At 32.1% G+C, this 25,292-nt stretch overlaps 1 protein-coding gene across 1 annotated transcript in view; it reads left to right on the forward strand.

Moving 5' to 3' along the window:
• The first annotated feature begins 11,180 nt into the window (after nt 1-11,180).
• The window catches only part of LOC149480480 (cell adhesion molecule Dscam2-like), a 63,851-nt gene continuing 49,739 nt past the window's right edge, over nt 11,181-25,292 (forward strand). The window contains exons 1-7 of the mRNA XM_089706854.1: nt 11,181-11,217; nt 11,303-11,372; nt 16,077-16,123; nt 18,357-18,456; nt 18,541-18,575; nt 21,172-21,253; nt 23,576-23,655. Of these exons, the coding sequence (XP_089562980.1) occupies nt 11,181-11,217; nt 11,303-11,372; nt 16,077-16,123; nt 18,357-18,456; nt 18,541-18,575; nt 21,172-21,253; nt 23,576-23,655 (451 nt within the window). The remainder of the gene's footprint in view (nt 11,218-11,302; nt 11,373-16,076; nt 16,124-18,356; nt 18,457-18,540; nt 18,576-21,171; nt 21,254-23,575; nt 23,656-25,292) is intronic.

Consider the following 25,292-nt stretch of genomic DNA (forward strand, 5'->3'; position numbering starts at 1 on the left):
CTTTTGGATAAATTCGTGATAGTTTTTTATTTCATTATTAATTTAATATCTTTCAACATGTGAGTATTGTTGTAGTGGTATTAATTTGTGTATTCAACCTTTAAATCCATACTAATATTATAAATGCGAAAGTAACTCTGTCTGTCTGTCTGTTACTCAATCACGCCTAAACTACTGAACCAATCTGCATGAAATTTGGTATGGAGATATTTTGATACCCGAGAAAGGACTTAGGCTACCTTTTATTGCGAAATAATATGTACCACGGGCGAAGCCGGGGCGGACCTCTAGTTCTTTATAACTTTTCATTACACGTAAAAATTAAAATATTTCGGTTAATATAAAAAAAAAAAATAAAACCACATAAGTTTAAAAATATATACATATATACAAATACCTCTGTTGATCGTACATAAAAAACAGACGTAGCTTCTATTTCCGTTCTACGGCGGACAGCTGACGTAGCATGTAGCTCGTAGCGGCGTAGCCAGTAGACCGTAGCTTTCATTGGAATTTATCGATTAGTACCAAAATACCACTGCCTCTACATTTCAGATTAATGTAAGAAATTTGGATACACATTACAAAATTGAGATACATCATATTTTTAGATTTAGACCAAAGATTTGTTTCAATTACCTAAATTTATTTTTTAAACATATTTTTAATTCAGGATCGAGATATATTTTCTTGTTTATTTAAGTCTATTTTAATTTGCCGTCAAAACTTATAACTTCCAAATTAAAAGAGATAGTGAAAACAAACAACCAAATAACTTAATTTACTACTAGTTTCTTAAACATAATATAAAAATTGTTATATATATTTTTTATGTCATGCATATTGCATATTTGAAATAACTTCCAATCGAGAATTATTTAAGTAAGAAAGCACTTTATTGAAATTTCCTTGCATGCACTTTTCTTGTAGTAATTAAAATTTAAATGGGATCGTGAAAAGCTTTTACCGCTTAAGTTTCGAACGTAATAGCTAATGACTTATTAAGTCATAAAAATGAATTTTATTTCGCAATGTATCGAACCCGTTCCGCTTTTCGCTGGGTTTAAATAAATAAATTAATATTAAAGCTATTAAAAAGTTACTTTATGCTTAAGTAATTAATAGTATTTTATTCTTTCTTTCTATTAGAAGTATTACATTAAATTGGTCACTAAAAAGCTTCATATACAGGGTGTAATCGTTAAGTGTGCACAGGCGATTATTCCGTAACTATTGCAGATATCAAAAAACTTTAAAATGATATCGAAAGTACATAACCTAATGTGTAAAATGGCAATAATAACTTTTTAAAAAAATAACGAAAAATATCTAAAAATTTAACTTTAAACACTCCCATACATTTAATTTCCCATACTTTTTGTATTCAAAGCAAATGTTCGAAGAGACGTCCTCGTTTTGGAATACTATTGTATTCCACATGCAGCTCTATTTACAGTTTCTAAATGAATTTTTATTAAAATTTACGAAGTAATTTTAACAGAAAACCAAAAAAAGAACCAAAATTTTTCATATTACATGTTTGGGATAGTCATATCTCATACTAAATGTATGGGAGTGATTCATGTAAAATTTTTTGATATTTCCCGTTTTATTTAAAAAAAAGTTATTATTGTCATTTTACTCATTAGGTAAAGGGCTTTCGATATCAGTTTAAAGTTTTTTAATATCTTCAATAGTTACAGAATAATCGCCTGTGCACACTTAACGATTACACCCTGTATACCAGAGTTTTGTAACTTAAATTATGTCCATCAGAGCTTCCGACGAATTTTCTGTGATGACTTAAAAAAATAAGTATAGAAAATATTATAATAGTGATCAGCATTTTAGTAACTAACATTAGATTTAATTCTCAAAGAAATTTGTCTTAACGAAAAGCAGCGTCATTTTCTAAGTTTTGTATAAAATTATATTTAATAACACCAACTGTTAGTAAAATCTTAATGAATTTTTATTGTGTTTTTTTCTTTGTCTGAATTCCTTCCATTGTTTGCATCAAATTCACACACTTCACAGTTTATACAGCCAGCCATGTTACTTTTTGATATCTGTCTGTTATGCTACTCTAGATTCATTTTAATTTGGCCGAATGTAGTTACATTCCAGGAAATGTTACTGTTTTAATGATAACATTTTATTGTAAACATAATTTTACTTGATAATGTTTTAGATAACTACATAAAGTAATACTACATTTTTTGTTTCAGGTTATGGACACGATCATTCTTATAGCTCTCATCTGTAAGTATTTAAATAGATTAATAAAAAAGTATTATTAATCGCAAGGATGTAAGATTGAACTTTGATTTTGTTTTCAATTGTAACTTACAAGCCACATCACTATATTATATGTAATAGATTTTATGAGGTACAAAAGCTTTTATACTGATTATTATTTACTGCTTTTCACAATATTATTTGACAGTAAATGTTTCTGTTTGGGTTGTGGTTTTTATACACTTTCACGCGGCCTAGGCAATTCATCAAAAATTGAAGAAATTATATCAAAGACAGTTATACTACAGAGGCTATTTCTATTGCCATATAACAAATAAAGAATAAATAATTCTCTTATAAATAACAAATTAAACTAATTCCTTAATATAAAAACAAAAATGAATCCTAACTCGGTATTAACTATTAATTTAAAATTGTATCCGTTTTCGTACTTTATTTCACTTGCTCTCATTTAATTAAGAAAGAAGATAATTAACAAAATACAATAAAAAGTTTACACAAGTCTGTGTTTGACAATTCAATGCCGATTTGTAAAAACACAACGGCCGGTGTTAAATTAAAGAAGACAGTGGAAAAAGAAATGGTTGGTTATGTTGGATTACATTAAAAATAAAATTAGGAAAGTATCTAATATAATATTTATCAATTTAAACATTCCTTAATTATTTAAACACCATTTTATTAATTTGATTTAATGGTAAGTCGTTCTATTAATAATATAACTAAGTATATTAATATTTACTATATTATATTTACATTTAAAAATAATAGATTGGGCTATACGAATATACGAATGCAATAACTAATCAAACTTTTAAAATATGCAGAATTTCATTGAGCGAGCGGAGAATGAAACAGAAAACACAAAAAAAAAATAAATGAAAGTAACATAAATTGAGTTCACAGTTTATATTTCAAGCATTAACATTAATAATTATAACCTAATAATTATAACCTAGTTAGTAACATATTCTTATTTATTCTTTGGAACAGAGCAGAGTTCGTCTAAATATAGCCAAGAGTCACATACTAAAGCGAACAAGATACGGAAATGTAGTAAAAATTACACGCCACAAACTGAATCTCTGTTGTCCTTCTAGCTATTTAGCTCTAACACAAAGGTCTTTAGTTAGTTTATCGACGGGGAGAGCAAACACAAGCGTAGAGGCTTTGAACAATTCAATCAAACCTTAACGGGATTTTGAACGATGCCTTGGCAGTACTTGTTAGGGCTAGGTTCAAGATTAAATCAAGTTTTAACCTCCTGTCGTTATAATAACTTACCAAGACAAAAGAGACACAAAATGTTTGTTACTATGTGTCAATAGTTTAATATATTATGTATACATCATAATATAAAAATGAAACGCAAATTGTGTTGGTAAGCGCATAACTCGAGAATGGCTGAACCGATTTCGTTAATTCTTTTTTATAATATTCCTTGAAGTACGAGGATGGTTCTTATGTAGAGAAAACGTAAACATGTACCACGGGCGAAGCCCAGGCGGACCGCTAGTAATAAATATATGTAGGTACATTTACAAATGTACGTAACGGAAGCTATGAAAAATAAATTCACGCATCTCGGGATTTAATTAAAACTCTCTCTTTATTTCACTTATTTTCACCAGTGTTAACTGGAAAAAAGATGAATATTTGTTTGCACATGGAAAGTTTCATATTATGAAGAGCTTTAATCAAAATATCACTGTATATTAAAAAATACACTGTTTAGTTCCTTCGACAGTATCTTATCGTCGAGGTCAGTTGATTAACATTTCATTATTAATTTCGCGGAAATTAATTTCTACAAAAGTTAGAAGTTTTTTCGAGAATATTGTCCCACAAATTGAGAATGAGTATTAAATAATAAAATTTATAGCTGAGACCATTAGTCATTAATGTTTATAATAAATGGTTCTATTGCTTTTAATATTTCAAAGCATCGAAAGGACACACTGACGTAATCAATAACAGTGCGGTGTAAATTAATAGTTCTGTTTCTTATTCCTTGTTTTCGGATAATTTTGTATAGTATGGTAAAAATTTTTAAGTTTATTAACAAAAAAAAAATATATTAAAATTAGAAATAGAGAAATATATTCATAAAAAAGTATAATGTATAATATTAGTTCCCTTTAAATGAAAATTTTATTCATAATCGTTATAATAACAATTTTCCAAAGCTTAAATATAAACCGAGAGTGTTAAAAGCTTCTAAAACAGCACAAATATTCATGCAATCACTTAGTGACTCTTTCGATACCCCTAATAAATTCCGTCCCTTAAGCGTTGAACATATTTGAAAGGCCTTTTATTTATTCTACTGGTCGACATTTTAATACTAATTACACGAAAAGTAGGTTGATTTTTCGCTTTCATAATATAAGCAATTTGAAGATCGGTTTTATTTCATTTTTAAAAGCTTTGATTTCTTAATGTTTTTAAATACGTATTTGAAAATTATTGTGTGTTATTGCTACAGAAAAGTATACCATAAATATACCCGTATATGTAACCCATATATTACCCATAAAAGCTTTAAATTATAAAACATTTTAACGTCGACAAAAGTTCATATTATGTTATGAAAAATTAGGTTGACTCGGCGTACATTCTCGTGTCATTTTCCGCTAAAATGCGCTCCTATTATTTGTACATTTCTTTTGTTCCGTCAACTGGTTTGCGCGGCTGTGTACAAATATACGTACATGTTTTCAAGTCATTACATTCTCGTCTAAACTAATTTGTCAGTGTGTTCTGAACCGCGGCTGCGACTTTTGACGCGGATGTAATCTACTTAATTGAGTTCACAGCTAGTTAACATAATGGCGTTATTTGTAAGGTAAGTGGAGCAACGTTTTATGAGTGAATAAATAATACATTTGAATTTGTGCTCATTTTGTTTTGTTTAGACTCTAAGCATAATTTTATATTTCATCGTAATCTATGATTTACTAAGATGATACAAAATGGCGATGGCGATGCGAATGGTAAAAAAATTTAGTAAGAAAGAACGAATGCTCAATATCAAAAATTTGATAAAAATAATAAATTATTAAATAAGAAAACACTGCAGTTTTATTTTTAATATTTTTAATGAATATGCAAACTAAACATTGAAGCCGTTATAAGTTATGTAATTTTAATTGATCAGTACATTGAAATGCGATTTCAATTATTTTTGAGTTTCGGGAAAGTAATAAATAATTAATTAAACGAAACGTTTCTGTATGCTTGGCTATTTATTAAATCATAATCGAAAAGAGTAAGTATCTCGAAATGAAATATACGGTCAATTCTGTTTCATAATAAACAATAACAAAGATAATAACTTTAGCGTAGAAACAGACGTTTTTATTCCGTCCTCAATAATAATTGTATTGTTCCTTCACATATTTGTTTTCCAATAACGAAACTAAAATGAATTGCGAAATCATTTAATCATATTTGGGCGAGCGAACACAATCGACTGTCCCTTGAGCTTTTAATTATTATCATTATCAGTTCGATTGTAGTACATATAATGATTCCTTTCAAACGATTTAACAGTGGACAATACGTACCTATTACTTTTAGGAGAAGTGACTCCACAAAATATGTTTTTTCTTATTATTTTGCTTATACATTCTGTAGAAACTTCTATTGCCTTGTCAAAATATTTTTAAACATAGCTATAAAGTAGACATCTAAACAAAAAATGAAGTATAAAACACAGTGGGTCAGGGTCTATAATTTTTTTACACCAATTCATTAACAATATATTATTGGAATCAAAGTCTATCACAGATTTCATTTCATTCCAATATAATGTTTCGATTCAACACTTACAGCTGAAAAAATATTGCAAGCTAAATCAATATTGATCTCCATTTCTTCTCTAGTAGTTACTTGATTTCGTTATTATACATCTCTCGTAGTGAGAAATATCAACGAAAAATTAAGGTTTTTAAAATAACTGAAGCTTTTATTCGCGTTTGTAATTTGAGTTACATTACATATGTAAAACAATGCAGTATCCACCGCGGTATTCATGTGATATTATGATAATACGTTCCGCTTAGCAAATACAAATGAAATTTACTCCGAGGCGAAATGTTTATTGCGCTTAGGTAATTTAATGTAGAGGAGAAAAGATGTTGTAAAGAGAGATTTCAAAATGGTCCATCTTTGAAATTTACTGTTGATTACATTTTCAGACTAATGTGCTTTATTCTTCCGGTTGCATATAGATACACAAAAATAGTATGTATAAATAATTGTTATACTTTTAATCTAAATAATGAAAGGAAATTTTTGTTACGTACTTACTTTTAACTCTGTATTGGTGTAACTGATGTTATGAATTTAAGGTTAATTGGCATTTTCTCATATTCACAGTAAAAAATTTGAAAAGTTTACAAAAAATATCTTCCCAAGTGGAGTCGGGGCAAACAGCTAGTTTGTAAAAATTGACACAACAGGGTCTGCGTCACGACACCTTATTGTCACCCTATACAATGAGGGCATAATTATTCTCCCGAGCTTACGTCACACGACGTTCCAACCTGCGACGGTTTTCCTTTCCTAATGCAATATCGGGGGACGAAATAATTGCATGTCTTTCCTATTCCACGCGATATACTGATGACCGCGGGTTCAAAGCTCCCATTTCCGAGCGGGGAAGGTATGGAAACAAAAGATGCTCGTTTCCTCAGCAGTTCCGAGCCATAGGTCGGCAGGGAGGGGCACAATGGAGGTATTGTTTGTGCCCGGTGACAGGAAAAACTCCGACCTCCTTGTTTCTGTGAATTTTTTATTTCTCTCTTTCAATTCTTTCCGCACTTTTTTCTCACTGAAAACCTCTTTGACCGTGTTGGTTTGAAATCGAAGTTGTTTGTTGAGACGGAAACGATAGATGTAAGAAAAGCATCTGATTTTGAGGAACGATTTATTATTTCCTTCGCATTGCCTAGTTGTCTTTAGAGATGCAAGATTCTAATAAATTCCCTTCATTTATACATTCTAACACAGTTGACAGATATTCTAATGTCAAATTAAAGAAATAAATCATAAAAGCTTCCTCGGTTATAATGTAGAACCGAGAGATAGTGTAGGGGTTCGATCCCAAAACAAAAAAGAAATCTTAGTACCTCTCTCAGTTAATTGCCCGGAAGGAAAAATCAATAAATGAACCAGATGTGAAATGCACTTGCCTGAAACCCGATAAAGGGTCACGGGATTTTATTCCTATAAATTGAATAGCATTTATTAAATAGCAGTTCCATTTATGCAACAAAAATTAAACAAATAACAAATACAGTAAGTTTCTTTGCTACGGCTATTCTCAAATAAAAGAAACTATACGAAGTTAAAACTGAACTATATTCATTTCCAGAAATGTAATGAACCGTTCAGTTTTATTTGGATTTTCAATGTTTATAAAATTCCGGTGCGACCTGTTGGGGGGTAGCTTAGCGGACGGCTGTGTATCCGTCGGATTTCCCCCTCCCCCCACCCTGACCTTTCCGGTCCGCTCTCAGGATTCCTTATTTACCCGTTTTTCCTTATCAGACGGCACCATTCGCAACACATTATCAAGCTCTCCTATATCGCGTATTTTATACAAAATAAACGTGATTACGCTCTTGTTCAATCAATGTATTATGTACTTCCTTTTCATGAAAATATATACACTTTTTATTATTTATAAATAATGTATAAGGTATATAATAGCAGAAGAGAATATGATTGCGAACAACATCAACGATTCAATTTACGAGGTTTATAACTACGCTTTTTGTTGTTTTTGCAAAATTGTATTCATTCGTTCTCTTGCTATCAAAACCTGAAGGGTTTCACGGCATTTAGCGAAATACAAAATAATTTCTTGTGCACAGAATGCACTTCACACGAATGAATAAGAAAACACGAGCTGGTCGCTAATTGCGCTTTTTCAGGATTTACCTTCATAATGGCGTCGATGGAAATACGCCTATTTCTAATTAACGTCGAAAACCAAGTTCATTTATGATTCCCGAGCAAAAACAAAGTGCGAAAAGTTCGGGAACTATTATTTTCTATTGTGAAGTACTTGTGAGTAAAACGCGCTGGATGAAAACTAGATTTGCTGCTGCTAATTTCAGTGTTTTAAATCACTATAAACGAATTAAATTTTGCCTTTTATCAAATTAGATACATATTTTGTATGTTTCTATTTATTTGAAATTTGTTCATATTTGTTTCTATATTTTGTTTCAAAATATTTTACAATCGTCATCTCATCAATGCATCATCGCCTGCAGGTCATAAATAAAATAGCTAGTCGTTGATCTTAGTATCTTATATAAATATAAAACAATACTCTGATTGGCCTCTAGATTAACTTTGCTATGAAGCTAATTAAATACATGTTTTTTAACCAACTTACAATTTTTACCTCTATATTAAAATACATGAAAGTAGCAATAGCAATAATGTAGCAGACGTACGTACAAGACTATCCGGAGCTGTGATCCGGACGACGCTCTCCGCCCCTCGATTTCCAATGGATTCCTCATTTTTCGTCCCTGTCCCCACTCATGTGGAACACATTATGAAGGTATACACATGTAATGTAATTTGTTTTGTAAATACTTCTCGCGGGTCGTTGAGTTGCGAATTGATCGAGGGAATGAATTTTCGTTCTTGCTATCGGAATATTTTGATTCCGTCGATGTAATTTTCTACGAAATAACGTGCTTATGTAATTAAACACAGGGAACACATAACGCTACATTTCATGAAATATTGAAGAACATGTAAGGTTATGTGAACAGAAAATATTGAACAATAAAGTGCTTCGAAAAGATTTTATCAAGTAGTCTCTTTTTCATCTTTGTGACTAAGTAAGGCGTGAAGGCTTTGGCTGATAGAGCGAATAGCTCGTATTAGATCAGCCAATATCGTTGGCAATCGACCAGATTTAGTAAAAGTTTTTACCTTACCATTTACTATTGTGTTGTAAAAAAATAAAAAAGAGATTACGTCATTTTATAGCAAATATTTTACTGTTATATTTGTATACGTTTGTTTTTGTCCATAATACATGTGAACATACAGTACATAGAAAATTTTAATCCCTTTGCGGAAAAACTACGTAAATAATAATTCTTGGAAAGCTTTAAATCAACTATAAAATTCGATTTTTGCTATATTTTTTTCACACCGCTCCAGTTACTATGCTTTTACTATAATCCGTTCGCTTTCTTTATTCTCTTAATAGATTTGCAAAAAAAACTAAATATCCAGTGCATTTACAATTGAATTATTGCAAACAAAGGAGAAAGAGAAATACCTACTTATAGTGTGCACTATGAAAGAAGCTTAACGTACCAATCTTTTATTAATTTAAGTTTGTATATAGCATGGATTTTCGTGGAATATAAGCAATCTTATTACCTAATGAAATAATGATTATGTGGAATCACAATGGTCTACATTATTTCTTAATCAAATAAATAAAAAGATCTCAAAAAGGTTTCCAAAGTTCATTTATTTATAAACTACGGAATTTACGATAGCTTCACATATCAGTTGGACTCGTAAAGGAATAAATAAATATGTACTAAACTATATCAATACATTTTTATTTACAATCGTAAAATATAAGCAACCTACGTACAGCGAACGGATACGGGCTGCGGAAATCGAATTCCAAGATTTGTACATTATTATATGGAAAATAGGAATCCCTGTTGGATATGACTATGACGAAACCTTTTTCGAATCGAGCTGCCAATATGAACACGTAATACATGAGGTTGTGGACGCGACGTTACGATATAGCTTTTAATTTCAGTTTTATTTAATACATATATTATGCTGTATATTATCTACTAGCTGTGCCGCGCGGTTTCACCCGCGTGCAGGCTCTGCTCCTGTTGGTCTTAGCGTATATATAGCCTATTGCCTTCCTCGATAAATGGGCTATCTAACACCGAAATAATTTTTCAAATCGGAAAAGTAGTTCCCGAGATTAGCGCATTAAAAAAAACAAAAAACTCTTCAGCTTTATAATATAAGTATAGGTGTGCAACCAATACATATCTGAAAGCTTTGTATCGGGGCAGTTTAATTATACTAGAGCTCTTTTTGTATGGTAATGTTGTCCACAAACAAACAATTATGTTTGTTTTGAACATAAGTCGAGATGACTTCAATTTGTATTCCGTCTCTGTGTAAATTTAAAGGTTGATTACCTTCATAAATTTGCAATGGCATTTTAAAATACGGCTTATTCGGCTTGCAATTTCTATCTATTATAATATCGGATAAACGTTGTTATATTTTATATAATAGTTTCCATATAAAGAATAGGTAACCCTGTAAGGAACAATAAATATTCAGCATATAACAGACCTGCCATTTCAGTTATTATTTATGCTTTGCCAAATTATGAATGTTAATGAATGAATGAACATCCGGTGCTGGACTAATACGATTTTTCCCTTCATGAGTTCGAATGCTGCCAAGTTTCAAACTATAGAAATTTTGTACTAATTGTAGATATTGACAGTTAATGATAAGTATTTTTGTTAAAAACTTCTTACCACTAACATTGTTTTCGATAAACATACATACCTATAGGTATCCATCACATACCTATTGGTACAAATAATTTGAATATTGGTATGTCTCTAAACTCTTCCATAATTTATACGTACGTAGTTGTAAAGTTATAGGTAAGAACAATTAAAAAAAAAAGGTTTATAACAACATATTATATGTGATATGATTATAACATATTATACGTGATGTGTGTGCCTTCAGGAAAAAGTGTATAAAAACAAAAAAAAAGTGAAATTTTGCTTTTACTTATCTTACGTAAGTTAAATTAGAGTTAAAGGGTTAACTATTAAATTTAAACGTAACCGCTTGCACAATGAAATTTGAAACACATGATGAAACCGCATTCGTTAGTGGAACCCGTTGTGGCTTGTAAGTTGTAATGCACGTAGGAAGTGAAGGTTTTCATCACATGCCCACGTCAATAATTGGAGCGGTCTTGTTTTTTTTGTTGCAGCGGCGCTCGCTCCGGGGAGGCTTTGTTTCCCCCGCGGCCCACCCCACCCCACGGCCAGCTACGTAAAACGGTTCGTATTTTTCATTGTTGCTTTAAAGCCTTATAGGTTTTGCTTTATTTATGCCCTTTATGCCTCTTCGTGGAAGATAAATGCCCGGAAGGCGATGTTCTGTTTCTGTCACGGTTAATGGTTCCACGTTATCGGCGAGCGTGTTTATTAATTATAATTATCGTCACTTTAATGATTCCGTGTAGTGCTCATTAAATTCGAAATATATTTTTTTGTTTCGGATTATTTCCTGAAGCTTTAAAATACGTAATATTTAGGTACTTTTTACTAAATTATCGTTATGCTCAGGATATATTATTTGAAAGGGAGATCTCCCTTTTTTTCAGTCTATAACACTATATAGTCTCTATAGTAAAAACCCCTTACTAGCTTAACCATACGCTACATTGACGCTAGTATATTTAAAAATAGAATGGTACTTGACATGCGGATCGACGAGAAGTGATACTTGATTCTCTTTCAGTATGAACTATTCACTGCCTTTGATGTAACTATCTATTCTATCAAAAAAAGCTTTAGACTGTAGTTATATACAGTAGCACCTCGTTAAGTCGAACCTCGATAAGTCAAAAACCTCCAAATCTCGAAAAAATGTCTTGTTCCCTTCCCTTCAAACCCGAAAACCTCTATTACTTGAAATTTTGTCCCTCTGTTAGTCGAAATAATCACCGAGTCCCTCCAAGCCATTTTGGTACATATTTTCACTCTATAACTCGAAAAATCAAATTTGACCTCTGTATCTCGAACATAGCAACGTTTTATTTTACAACCAGTACACTATTGTTTCTTAGAAAACATTTTAGGAGTACTTATACGATAATTAATTTATGACTCACGAAACACGTGTTTGCGTTAAGTATCTGATGACGAAATTATCGATTCAGTAGCTCAGAAAACCGATACTAATGATTAAGATGACATAGAAGACGTGAATAGTACATGCGCTCCATGGGTTTCCATCAAAGAGGCAAGAACCGTATTGAATACCTACCTTACGAAATTTTATAAAGCAAACCAGTATCTTTGAAAAAGAAGAATTTTCTGCTCTTTATAGATTATAAAATGCTAGAGAACAACCAAATTATCTAAAGCAAAAAAAAATACTGACTTTTTTAATGCCATATTTTTTATTTTAAAATGATTTGAAATAATGTTGATTTATAATAAATAAAAACATGTTTGTGACCTCTGCAAGTTGAATTTTAATTTATTTTACCTCTGTAACTCAAAATTGATAAGAATAAACCTCAAACTCTTTATGTCGAATCAAAATCCGCCTAAGTCGAAATCCTCCATAAGTTGAAAACTCTATAACTCGAATTTTTTGGCGTCTCCCTTGATATTCGACTTATAGAGGTGCTACTGTACCTACGGCAATCTAAATAATTCTGAACGCATTCGCATGGTTGATATTCAAAGTAGATACGCTGATGCAGCACGCACGAAAACAATTTCACACGCTGAAAAATCCCAATGGTATTTTAAATTCGAGTTCGTTTTAAATGAAAATTCTGTTTTTGGTATGCAACGCGCTCAATTCCCGACCCATTTTCGCACAAACGCGAGGAGAACAAGTATGGCTTTTGAATCACCCCATACTAAGTGCATTACAACGATCGTGCGAGATTAAACAAACAATGTTAACTAAGTTACATTACAAACTGCGAACAGCGAACTTCATTCGCTTTCACGGGTAATGATGTCGATGCTCAGTATTCAACATTTTTTGTCCATTTTTCCCATCAATGTCTGTACTGTTTTATACACACATGTGTTAAAAGCACATGAAAAGCGTGAATAGATGATTCGGAAGTATTAGCCTTGATGAAAAATATTTAAATGAGTAAATGCACAAATTACGGGAAAATTTTGATATGCCTAGTAAAATGCATTTAGAAATTACCTTTATTCGGTGTTTAAACGATACCATCATAGGAAATGAATACCACAATTTTCTGAAAATGCTTTTCGTTATTTTATCCGTGAAGATAATACAATTGTCCTTGGATGTCCTCATAATTTAATTCTAAGAATAAAAACAAAAGATAAAACAACAATTCAGCGAAATATGTCAACATAAAACAACGGAATGACATAAAGATAAGAATAGCCATATTTTTGTGGGCACAAACTAAGATCAAGTTAAACGATGCTATAAACTTGAGCCACAAAATCTAATATATCCTGTCTTGAAAATATCATCGTCTGGCTATATCGCTGATATTATATCTCACGACACATCTTCTATATTGAGGTGTCTTGTATTGATACCGATTTTGGAATAGAAAATATCGGTGTAGACTGCAGGTACATATCTATTGCTTAACGCAATATGATACAAAAAATAATAACCACACTTTTTAGCTTAGGCATAACGTCGCCATCCTAAACAAACATTTAAATGTTATTACGGCTTAAAATTTCACAGGGATTTATTAAAAATAATACGAAATGAAAAGCCACCGCAAACGATTTGTATAAAACAATTGAGATATATCAGGGTTCAGTAAGCAACTGACTAACAGGGTGTTTGTGTTTAGAATAGGGTGCTGATAGTGTCCACAGACAACGTAAACAATTTGCAAGGTCAGTTAACGCGTTAGTTTACGTCCTACATACGGATTGAATTGACTCAGCCTTTTCAAAGATTAATGGGATGCACTAACGATAAATCGCAGTCGCCGGTCGACAACAAAAGATTTAAAATCCTGTCGAAAAATTTATTGATCGAATAACGGATGAATGTTTGTTGAAAGCTTGCAAGCGTTCAAATCGTCTGGTATTCCGTTTAACGTAGCATTGTTTTTAGAATTTTTGCATCCGTTTATTTAAATTTAACTGAATTTACGTTATTTTTCATAGAGCACTTCCAATCATAATGGTTATACCGATAATCCTTTTCATTATAACATTCATAATAACAGAAGCCATAAATAATAATATTCCAATTTCATAGTCTTCACGATGATGGAAACACGATGTAATATGTATGTAGGGTACGTTCATATAACAGAAACGGTCAGAATATTCCAATATGAATATTCCGGAAGATATTTATTGGAAATACATTATTCGCGTTCACCTACATCAATCATACGTAACATACATTAACGGCGAAGAATAAAAGTGCACAAAGGGAAGATAGAGAATGTTTTCACAGCTGCTAACGTGTAAATAAATGTGTATTCTTGAGGTTCATGATAAATTGTATTATATCCAACGTATCCATCATAGAAGACACAAAGATAGAACACGACTCATACATTTTTAATACGTCGGTAATCCCAAAGCCGATTAGTGAACCCATCATCGTGTGTTCCAGTTAGAAACAAAGATATAATGCGGAGCATTTCGCCTCTTATTCTGCTCTAATCCCTAACACATTTTCGGATCGTTCAGGAATTAATATGATCGTTAATGAATGTAGCTTACGTTATTCAGCAAAATATCTGAATCAACGTTGGTTCTATCCAATAAATACCTATCGACTATATATTCCATTCGTATTTATAGACTGAAACAGTTCCGAGTTCGGACGGATGCAAATGAATTGAAGTGGAGAACTTTTTAAGCATCTTTGTAAAGATAGATTTGCATACTTAATTAAAATTGGGTCCTATATTATTTAATCACTTGACAAATGATTCTGCCGACGCTATTAGACGTTTCCCGGAAACTCCCATCTGCGCCATCGATCATACGCTGTCGATACATTTGACGTCTCGACTCTGCGCTGAATCAGCAATTTCCAATAGGGAAATGTTTGATGATGATGATGAAATATTTGCGCCGTATTTTGAACACAACATTTATATTTTATAAATTCAGTCAAAATCCAAGACTCAGACGTAGAAGCTGAAGTTGGTATAATATTTTTTTCACGACTGCGATGAATAAGAAATAGATTGATTCCAAGAACCCTTCAATTTTGGATAGATAATATCGTTATCTCGTCACGATTTGCCCGGTTTGGATTGAAATTTTATTCCCTTATGCTTTAATAATAAATTTGTATAGTGCCTATGAATCAATAATTCCCTTATATTATTAACATTGTTAAGAAAATTATGAAATATGACACCAAAAATAACAAAAGACGGATTCGAGGACATCCTCGGATACATATCCTCGGCGGGGGATTTTGTAAGTGCTCAGAACAATGTCCTTTTATGGACTTCACGTTACCTTCCATCAAGTAGAAGTGAAGAGTAGCCCTTTGAGAGGTTGCCGTGGCCCGTGCATTGTCTGCCAAAGGTGACAATGTATTGTGTCGTGAGTATTCTCAGCCACTTTTTAATTTATAGCAAACTTGTTAGATGAGAGAGGCGAAGGCGTTGTAATAAGGGACCTTGTGCCTATTGTGTATCTAACGTGACATGTAAGGGAACCGGTGATTATAATAAGCGTTGATATTGCACAAAAGAACTTGTTCACATTTACATTCAATAAGTATTTATTACGTCTTTCGTTTCAAACACTGGTTTTATTGATTTATATTTGGTAATTTTTAATGTTGAGTACCATAGAGTTAGCTACGAAAATTGAATAATGAGAGACATTTTTCCTATATAATTGGATACGACAATGTGTTATTTACAATCTTCTTTCAAGGAAACAATTTAGATAAAATACTTTTTTTCCCAAAACATTTCATATGCAAGTTTTAATCTGAAAATATACTTAACATGTTTGTTTTTACTATAGATGGCGATCGGATTCAAGCGGATTCATAAATGTTTCACGAAATATTGGTGAGTGTGATTTATTTCAGTTAATTGTTTTTTTATTTATTTGGATCGAAACATTTCCATCAATGTTCTCTCCACGTGACATATTTATACGTTTTTCACAGCGTTGTATATTATTTTGTGACAAGCGCTTCGGTTCGTTTGGTATATTTAATTTTTTAATATTAACTTAAAAACATGTTTGATTTTTTATTATAAGACATAAATGTAACATAAAGGTTAGGTACCTAATATTGAAATAGAATATATACATGTACTTAATATACTATGAATATCTGATTCCATTTTTTGTGAAAATACATTTTTCACATATTTTGAATTTATTTTTAACTCTATCATACAATAACCTTACACCTAGATATTATAACCAATATGAATACACATTACGTAGATAAATAATGAGTACCAAAACTGTAATGACACGCGTTGAAAAGTGTGATAATCGAATCGCGTTCAACATCAAAAGTGATAATATGTCGAGACTGTACGCCGTTAAAGTGATTATCGAGAAAATGTTATACCGAGGTTATGTACCTACTTCGTGAACGCTAAATTACACACCGAAATGAAAATTAAAGGGCGTTTTATTCGAATCCTATTCGTTTGAAAACGTATCTCATTATATGAGATGGGTTTAAATTGGAGCTTACTATTTGTCAAACACTCTGCTGGGAGCGTTTCGATCCCACCGATTCAATTTGCGCGAAATTTAATTGAAAATCGAATCGAGGAATGAAATAAAAGCAGCTCGTTGAGATAATCCGTCATCGTTTTGAATACTAGTTCACTTTTATTCTGGCTCGATGCGAGTGAATACAGCGGAGAAGTCGCGAGACTTGTAGCATGCTGCGAAGCGATGCAGGAATATCCCCCTGAAAGGATCTTAATCTTCCATCAAAACGGAAAACCAGTTAGCGGAGATCTTTTGTTCAAGAGCCCGTTTCATATTTTTTTCATTCGCTTAAAACTATTGGACTGTCTGGAAATCTAGATAATGAAAAGGTGAGGTTTTACGAATGATGAAAAATAAAAACGTTAATAATTTGTCTGCTCTTAAAGTAGATAAATAAAAACAAATAAAGATTAAAATTGCAAGAACTCTCGACGGTAATATTAAAAGTATGAACCCTTTCTAGAAACCGCGTAAATTATTTGTTATATTTTAAAATAACTGTAGGTAATAACTTGGAAATCTTGATAGAGAAATAATAATGAATATAGGATAACATACTGAAGTTCCATTATTCGAATTTCATATTTTCCTCCTTATTAATTGAAATAACATATCAATTTTATGAAGCCATTAATACCGAAAATGTCAATAAAATCGTGTGTGATCTGATCAAGCGACGGCTGAATATTCATAAAGAATTAACAGATCTCGTTAAATATGCAGTGTAGGGGCATATAGCGAGGCAGTAGAAATGGCCGGCTGTCAGCAGTGACGAGGGTCGCAGGGTGCACTAGAGGCCTAATTGGAAATCAACGTGACACCCGATAGGGTTCCCATCAAACTGAGCAGCCTGATGTTAGAACGAGTACAAGAATACGCCATTCATAGTGTTATAAATGACGTATTTATAAATTGCTTTTGTGGTGCAATTTGGAGTTGTTAGAATTAATTCGTATCTATTTAGAAGTTATGTTTATATAATAAATTGCGACTACTAGTAGTACTAATAAAAATACATCATTTAATGACGCTGTCTATATTGGGATTATAGATATTATGATTATTACCATATTTCGTATGTAAATATCGCTTGTCTTGTTACAGGCTTTATTTATTTGGTAATTTACTCAGCAATCGATATGAATATTAAATGATATAACATATAAGTTGTTTTCTTTATTAATAGATAACGTTTGTCTTCGCAATTATCTTAGATATATTATGTAAGTATAAGTATATGTAGAAGTTAGTTTGAGAATTTAATCAAGCACAGCGAAGTCTTATTCCAGCATTCTTTATTACGTAGCTTTCTACCTGCAAGAAGAAATTTATAATGAAGAAACATGCCGCTGTTTTAAAACAAATTAAAAATATTAGAATCGGTGAAAATTTAGCAACTGCGATGCATGCGTTTTTAAATACAAGACATTACATGTATCCGCGACTTCATTCATTAATACCGACAATTATTACAGTAAACTATTCACACATAGTATTTAAAACGACACGATTACATGAGAGCTTTATGTTTGAAAGATTCACACGTTTTGTATATTCACACAGGTTCTGAAAATAATGGCTTCCATGCCGTATGGCCTAAAAAGAGTTTCAAGCTATGTGTGTGCTATCAAAAGACTGCGACTGAACAAAACGAGGCATTCAGGTAACATATTCTTTACAAAAGTATTTGAAACATAGCAAACCATACAATGTTTCGCCCTTACTTAAAAATATTTTGTTTCAGAAGAATTGTTGCGGATTTGTATGAAGGCGATAATTTGTGTAAGTATCGATTAATTACTTTAATTATTCTGCACCACGTTAACTCAGAATAATGTTTTAACCAAACATTGAATTTTTAACGCACATTATAACATACATTATTAAATTAAATTTCCAATCCCGAGAGCTTAGTACATTTTATAATGTAAAATATTTTGTGTTATAACTTTAAAGTTATTTGTTTTTCGCAAGCGAATGAAAATAACAATATATTATTGTCGTACTTAGAGTTTCAATATATATCTCGCACAGTTAACAAATCGTCAGCTTAATTCGTATCATTGTTGTAATGTGAGTTCATAAAACATCTTGTTTGTGTGCCATCGACCACAATGGCCGCCCGCCCGCAGAATTATAGTGCTCTCCCGCCAATTTTAGCCCACTTTGTCTTCATTGCCAGCTGTCTCTGTGCTCTAGGGTCGCGGAACATTGGGACAATGATTGTTATTTAATTTAAAGATACTTTTTAAAGATGTATTTGAACGTTTATTGTTGTTAATTATAGTGAGATAATAATAAAAATATATTCACAATAATCAAAGAGAAGTATACTGCTGTAAAGTAAATGTGTTGCTTTTGAGATATACCTACATATAAAGTACAATACCCTCCAATTTAAGCAAAGGTGAACATGCACGGCTGGCAAAGGGTTCATTTCCATTTCATCTGTTTATAGTCCTAGGGTTCAAAGGAAAGATATAACAGCTGGGAACAAGAGCGTAATTCCCGCAGGTTTTGTCTTGCGACAAATGTGTTGCGAAGTAGAAAAACGTGTCTACAAAGCTCACGGCTGCATTTTTAAATCCTTCGTAATGGCCAGTTCGTTAGCAAGCTACGAGACGTGAACAGGAAGAAACACATCATATTTTCCTACAATATTAAAACTAAAAGTGAAATCCGAGTAATGCCAAGTATTCGAGTCACGTACAACTATTTACAGAGTATCTAACCTGTTAAGAACGCTTACACAACTTTTCTTTTCAATTGCAAGATGTTCGAATCCGTTTATTCTTTCACAAAACTTTATTTATAGGTCTTGTTTAACTTTGTATTCTTTGGAGAAGGTAGAAATGTTAAACAATATTTGTTCCATAAAATTTATCTCTTCTAATTCTTCTTATTTCTATTCAATGCAATGAAATATGTCATATTATTCAGGTTAACGTAGCGTAATATTTTTAAAGCAATGCATGATAAGTTTTAAGTTTTATTAATAAAGAGACATAGTTCTATATCTGTCGTAGAGATATAATTATAAAATAAATATTGAAGATCAATTAAAAATGGCCGATTATAGCAAAAAAAAAGTCTATAAAAGGGCCTACACTTTTGATGATCAATACTACATCCAAAGACAGTCGGAACTTATAATCTGTATCTGAGAGCAAATAGTACACGTTGTGTGCACATTGGACGCGTCGTGTTCCGCAACTTGCAAAGCTTTGAGGGGATGAGACATCGCGATTCATTCTCGCATTTAAAAGCAAGACTGTAATTTCACAGGCCTTTGTCTATCCGCGCGGGCCTCCCGCTCGCAGGGAAATATGCGCATTCAAAATGGATTTTTATCTTTTTTCAAGTGCCACGCTTTAGTTGCGTACTTGCATTGAACAAAACATTCCACGTTAAATACTTTATTCTTCATAAATTGTCTACGCTGCATTAAAACGTTTATCAATTGAATTTCGCAACCATTTTCCCCTCGTATTCACAATCGTTTGACGCTTATTGCAAGACAAGTATTTAAGATTTGCGCGTGGGATTTGGACTTTTCTTTGATATGTGCGTTAAAAATTTTATTTTTATTAAAATATCATTACCTTTTTCATCAAAAAAAAAGTTAATTGAATAGAGTCCCATTCCTTTGTATTTACCAGACTAGGGCCGTTTTAATGGTAACCGCTTTAAATTGTTCATGCCTTACCGTAGACTAATACAAGTCAAAAAAATTATTTGCCAATGTATCTTGCACAGTTCAAAGATTTCGTAGTTACGTGAAATAAATAGTTTATACAACGTGTGGCCTTATTCGGATGGGAGTAGGTCAGTGCACTCGGAAAGTTCACAGTATTGATTTTATTGCGCACGCCCGAAAATATAAATGGGCTCTGCTATATGGAAGTGGCCCTGGCCATCGATTGCGGATAAGTGCTAAAAATACTCGCACTTCTACTGCCATTATGTCGGAGTGCACTCGAATAGCTTGCGGTGTACCCTCTTTAATTATACGTCATCTCTAGTGTACATTTTAATGTAACACTCGAATCGACACAGGAATTGTGTAATTTTGCTGTTATGATGCAGGTTAAAAATGCAAGATAAAGTTAGAATGCAAGTTGTGCTTTGTGGTACAATCCTGTATGTATATTTTCATATTGCAAAGTATTGGTTTAAAATAGGGTATAAATATAATATTATGATAAATTTCCGAGAACAAAAGTTAGCAAGATGCAAGACGTCAGATAATATTTTTAAACATCGAATGCACAACGTTTATGAGACCTCAGTCTATATTCTCACTGTTTATGAGACCTTGTATATCTCCTCTTATTTGAAAGCTCTTTGAAGATTTATTGAATAGATGGCCTTTTTACAGATTTTAGTAAACGGAAGCGGCGGCAAAAAGCATTCAATCTAGAAGTTCCAGCCGAGTACGAACTTATTCAATCAAGCGAAGAGTAAGTAAACTTTTCCTACAAATAATGGAGATAAAATAGGTATCTTTTTACGAACAATACTGTATATTATTTACCTTAAACATTGTTGAATATACATTAATAAAAATGAGACTTAATGAGATCGTTGCAAAACTTGATATTTCATTCAATTCAATGAATGTCTCATTCTTGTCCTCACCTTTCACCTTTTTCCATAAAAACGAGCAAATAGGTCACAAAAGCAGATGCATTGTCGCGGAATCTTATTAAAATTGGAATATCTTATTGAATTTTGTGCCGTAACATTATTGTGTTAAGACACAGTATCGTGTTCAAGTGACATCTCGGTTACATAATTACTTCAGACGCTCTACATAGCGGGGCGACGACCCAGCGCGACTTTGACCCACTTCTGACTAATTTCTCGTCTCACCCTCTCCCCAGACATTACACCTACATAAACGGTATCGTTTAGAACTTACCTGTCACTTGTAACCTCATTTTCCGGCGAAATTTGAAGTCAATTATAGCTGTTAATTTTACGAAAGGGTACCTTTACATTATTTTATGATAGGATTAATGAAGTTGGCTATGAAATTATTCACGTGTAAAATTAAATGACGATACGCATTAAGGTTTTAGTCCCTTATGGAAATAATTAATTATTAATGGGTTACGTAACTAATACATTAGTCTATTTTTAATAATACAGAGTAGTTGTAATTATTTGCTAGCTACATAGAGTATGAACTCTATTATGAAAGTGAATGTTTATTAATTAATTGATGCTTGTAATTTCAGTACTTACATACGAAATTAAATTCACTTACCAATATTAACAATAGCCCGGTAAAATGTATGAACTAAAATTTCCCATTAATACAGTAGTTCGTTAAAATATGTTAGGTGGTAGTTGATGCAATAATTACAGAGACCCCACAAACTGAACGCCATTGTTCTTGTCTCAATGAAATGTTTCTTTTCATAATTGAATACAAATTACTGCTCTCGGCACACGCAAAATTAATTCCTGGTAACTCAACTGTATGTTAAATTGACAGCATGTATAACGAAGCCGTTTATACAAAATTAATTACGAAAATGTTTAACGTATAAACGTAACCGGCAGAATTTTAAATAAAGCGTGATTACGTGTGCCTGCGTACTTGCAAATATTTATATTTTCTCATCGGCCTCCACTAAAAGTTTATTCGCGTTGTAATGTTTTTCTTCCATTACCTATGATTTGAAATGTTCCTAGAAGGGTTGAATAAAATAACATTATTTGCGAAAAGGTATATAGGCCTGCCACAAAAATATTCGCAAAAGTTTATTTTTATACTTTACGCTTCGCTTGTGTAGGTGTTGAATAATTCAACAACAATTATTGTTGATATAATTATTACGATTATGCTTTATTTTTGCTTTTAACATAGTATAATATCAAAACCTAACTCATTATTATATTTTCATGTTTCATGGGTGCATGCCCTAAATACTTTAACATTTTATTACTTTAATTTTAAGAGTACACAGTATCCAAATAATCATTCACATTATTCAGGCGCATTTAGCATAAAATAATAGTTTGGAATGCGGAAAACAATACATGCAGGCTCCAGCATGTAATAACTTAACTTTATCCACTGCTTGTAAAATTAAATATTTTCTAAATCCAACTTTTTGCAGGAAACGCTTTGTTTTAAGCTGAGCATTGTGCTCGCACTGAGTAGTGCATGTAGGAGAACGGTTTTTATTAAAAATCGTCACTTTTCATAATGGTCTATAAAAGTTTGTCGGTAAACTAGCAGCGTAGCGCCCGGCGCCGTTGTTTCAAAGTTTGTCATATTCAAGTGTTTCGACAAGCAACTTTGCGCATTACAAACAGTTTGCGTCAACAATTTCTCATTTGTTCAGCACTTTGCAAATATAGCCTTTACAAATTTATTAGCCTTTAGTTCGCGTTCTTCACATTTAATGCATGGATATGAAGTTCAATGTGCTTTTAGTCAAAGCTTTATTTACGAAGCGTTCACCTATGAATGTGAAAGGATTACTTTCATGAACTTTTTCCGTAGTTTATGAATGGTAGGATGAAAGCTTCATTTAAGTATTATCTTAAGAATTAGTTTAAAGAAACTGAATAGGGTAGTTTGAGAACTAATTAGGAAGAAGCATTGAATTAATATATCCCACATTTAACATCCTGCATTTGATATGAAGAAATTTCTGGCTTAAAAATTTATTTAAGAAATGTATTTAGAATAATAATTATAAACATAAAATAATAACGACTTAACCGTTTGGCTAGAAAAGTTTGTTATAACTATGAATTATTTGCAGGTTTAATTGCATACAAGTGGAATCTGCTAATGGAACTTGTGATGAAATACAGGGTAAATGGAAGAAGCAATTTAACACCGGTGAGTAATTAAGTCCATAAGCAATACTTTATTCGTACAAGAAATACGCTATGTAGGTAAAAGATATTACAAAAGATACTTATTTTTCAATATCATGTTATACGTTTTAATATTTCTCTTTTACATTTCTTTTTTGCATTGACATGGAGACACTTTATTTTTCTTTAGAATTTGATTCAGAAAAAAATGTGTACGAGCTTGGATACAATCTTTATTTATTTATTTTTACCTTTTGAAGTCTGACTTTTATTACGATTTCGGCTTTAATGTCAGTCGTCAGATTCAGATAGAAGGTTTGAAGTAGAATTGTTTTAGTAATAAAACTAACGTTATAAAAATATTTAATTGGATTGGGCTTCGTGGAAATAACTGAAGAAACACTGTGACTTTATTTAGATGAAATTGCTACACGAGGAAACAAATTAGTATGGTTCATGTTATTAAAATTTACAGCTTCACAGTATGAGATAGAGTTTTTTGAATTTTTTAAGACTTTTAATACGGGAGAAATGAAATCAACTGAAGGATTACCAACAATTTAATTAGTAATTAAATAGTGAAACCTCAAGAATAGAAACAGATTTACAATAGAAAACTTGATTAATATCTATTATCTATATTCTATACATACATTTTATATTAATTGTTCAGTAGTTCAAATTATAATACCTACTTACAGTAAAACCCTGCGGAAAAGCTTATTTCATAACGAATAACATATTTCTATAGTCAAGTATTATTATTTTACCTATAAAATACAGTCTAAGTGACCGTTATTACTCTATGGAATGTAGTAAGTCTGTGAGACCACTAAGTATCGGGCGACGTTAACTGTACTGTATGATGGTTATAAAATGCTAGGCTTTGCCACTAAAAGGTTCTAGTCCACAGTCTAGAAATATAGCTTGCGGCTCATAATAAGACAGGTCATAAATATAATGGTTAGCCCAGTCTCTGGAGTGCTGCGGTTAAGAATTACTCTGCTAGAAGCGAGCTCAGATGACATCTTTGTCATTCTTTCTATTTTTATACTCATTTCGACGCTCCGTTGAATTCATGCAATTTTAAAATTTATAGACATTGAAAATACTTCTAGACCGGGAGATACTGACACAAAATTTCGAGTCATTTGTAACAGGATGGCGGTTCTACAGGGGTCTTAGTACGCAATGACAAAAAGAAAAATGATGGTGTGAACGCTGGTACCGGTGGGTTAGTCGCGTGGGCGTTAGTCGAACTCGTCGGAAAAATAGCGAAAGTTAAACGATTTGTAACACAAAAATTTTAGAATTTACCGATAGCCCATAAAAAAGAAGTAGGCGGTAGTGTCATGCCATACTTTTCCGGTATGACTTACAGCCCGCCATACCGAAGCGAATGTGTTGATTTAAAAAAAACAATTATTCAACCATTTGTACCAAGCTAACTTTTGCACAGGTAACCATCGTCGTGCAGCCATTTACGAAAATCGCCATGCCATACTTTTCGGACGATTCCAAATGGTCGCCATACCGCCGAAAATCTGCAAATTTTTTTTATTTCGCCTATCTTTTTGTACCAGTATTGCATTTGGCTTTTTGGAGAGTATTTGATAAAATGTGACCATTATTATATTTGCCATACTTCTAGTAGGGAGA

The sequence above is a fragment of the Colias philodice genome, chromosome 18, assembly GCF_061535455.1.
Source record: "Colias philodice isolate Cphi_HAF_F1 chromosome 18, ilColPhil1 Martin Lab GWU primary, whole genome shotgun sequence".
NCBI classification, from domain to species: domain Eukaryota; kingdom Metazoa; phylum Arthropoda; class Insecta; order Lepidoptera; family Pieridae; genus Colias; species Colias philodice.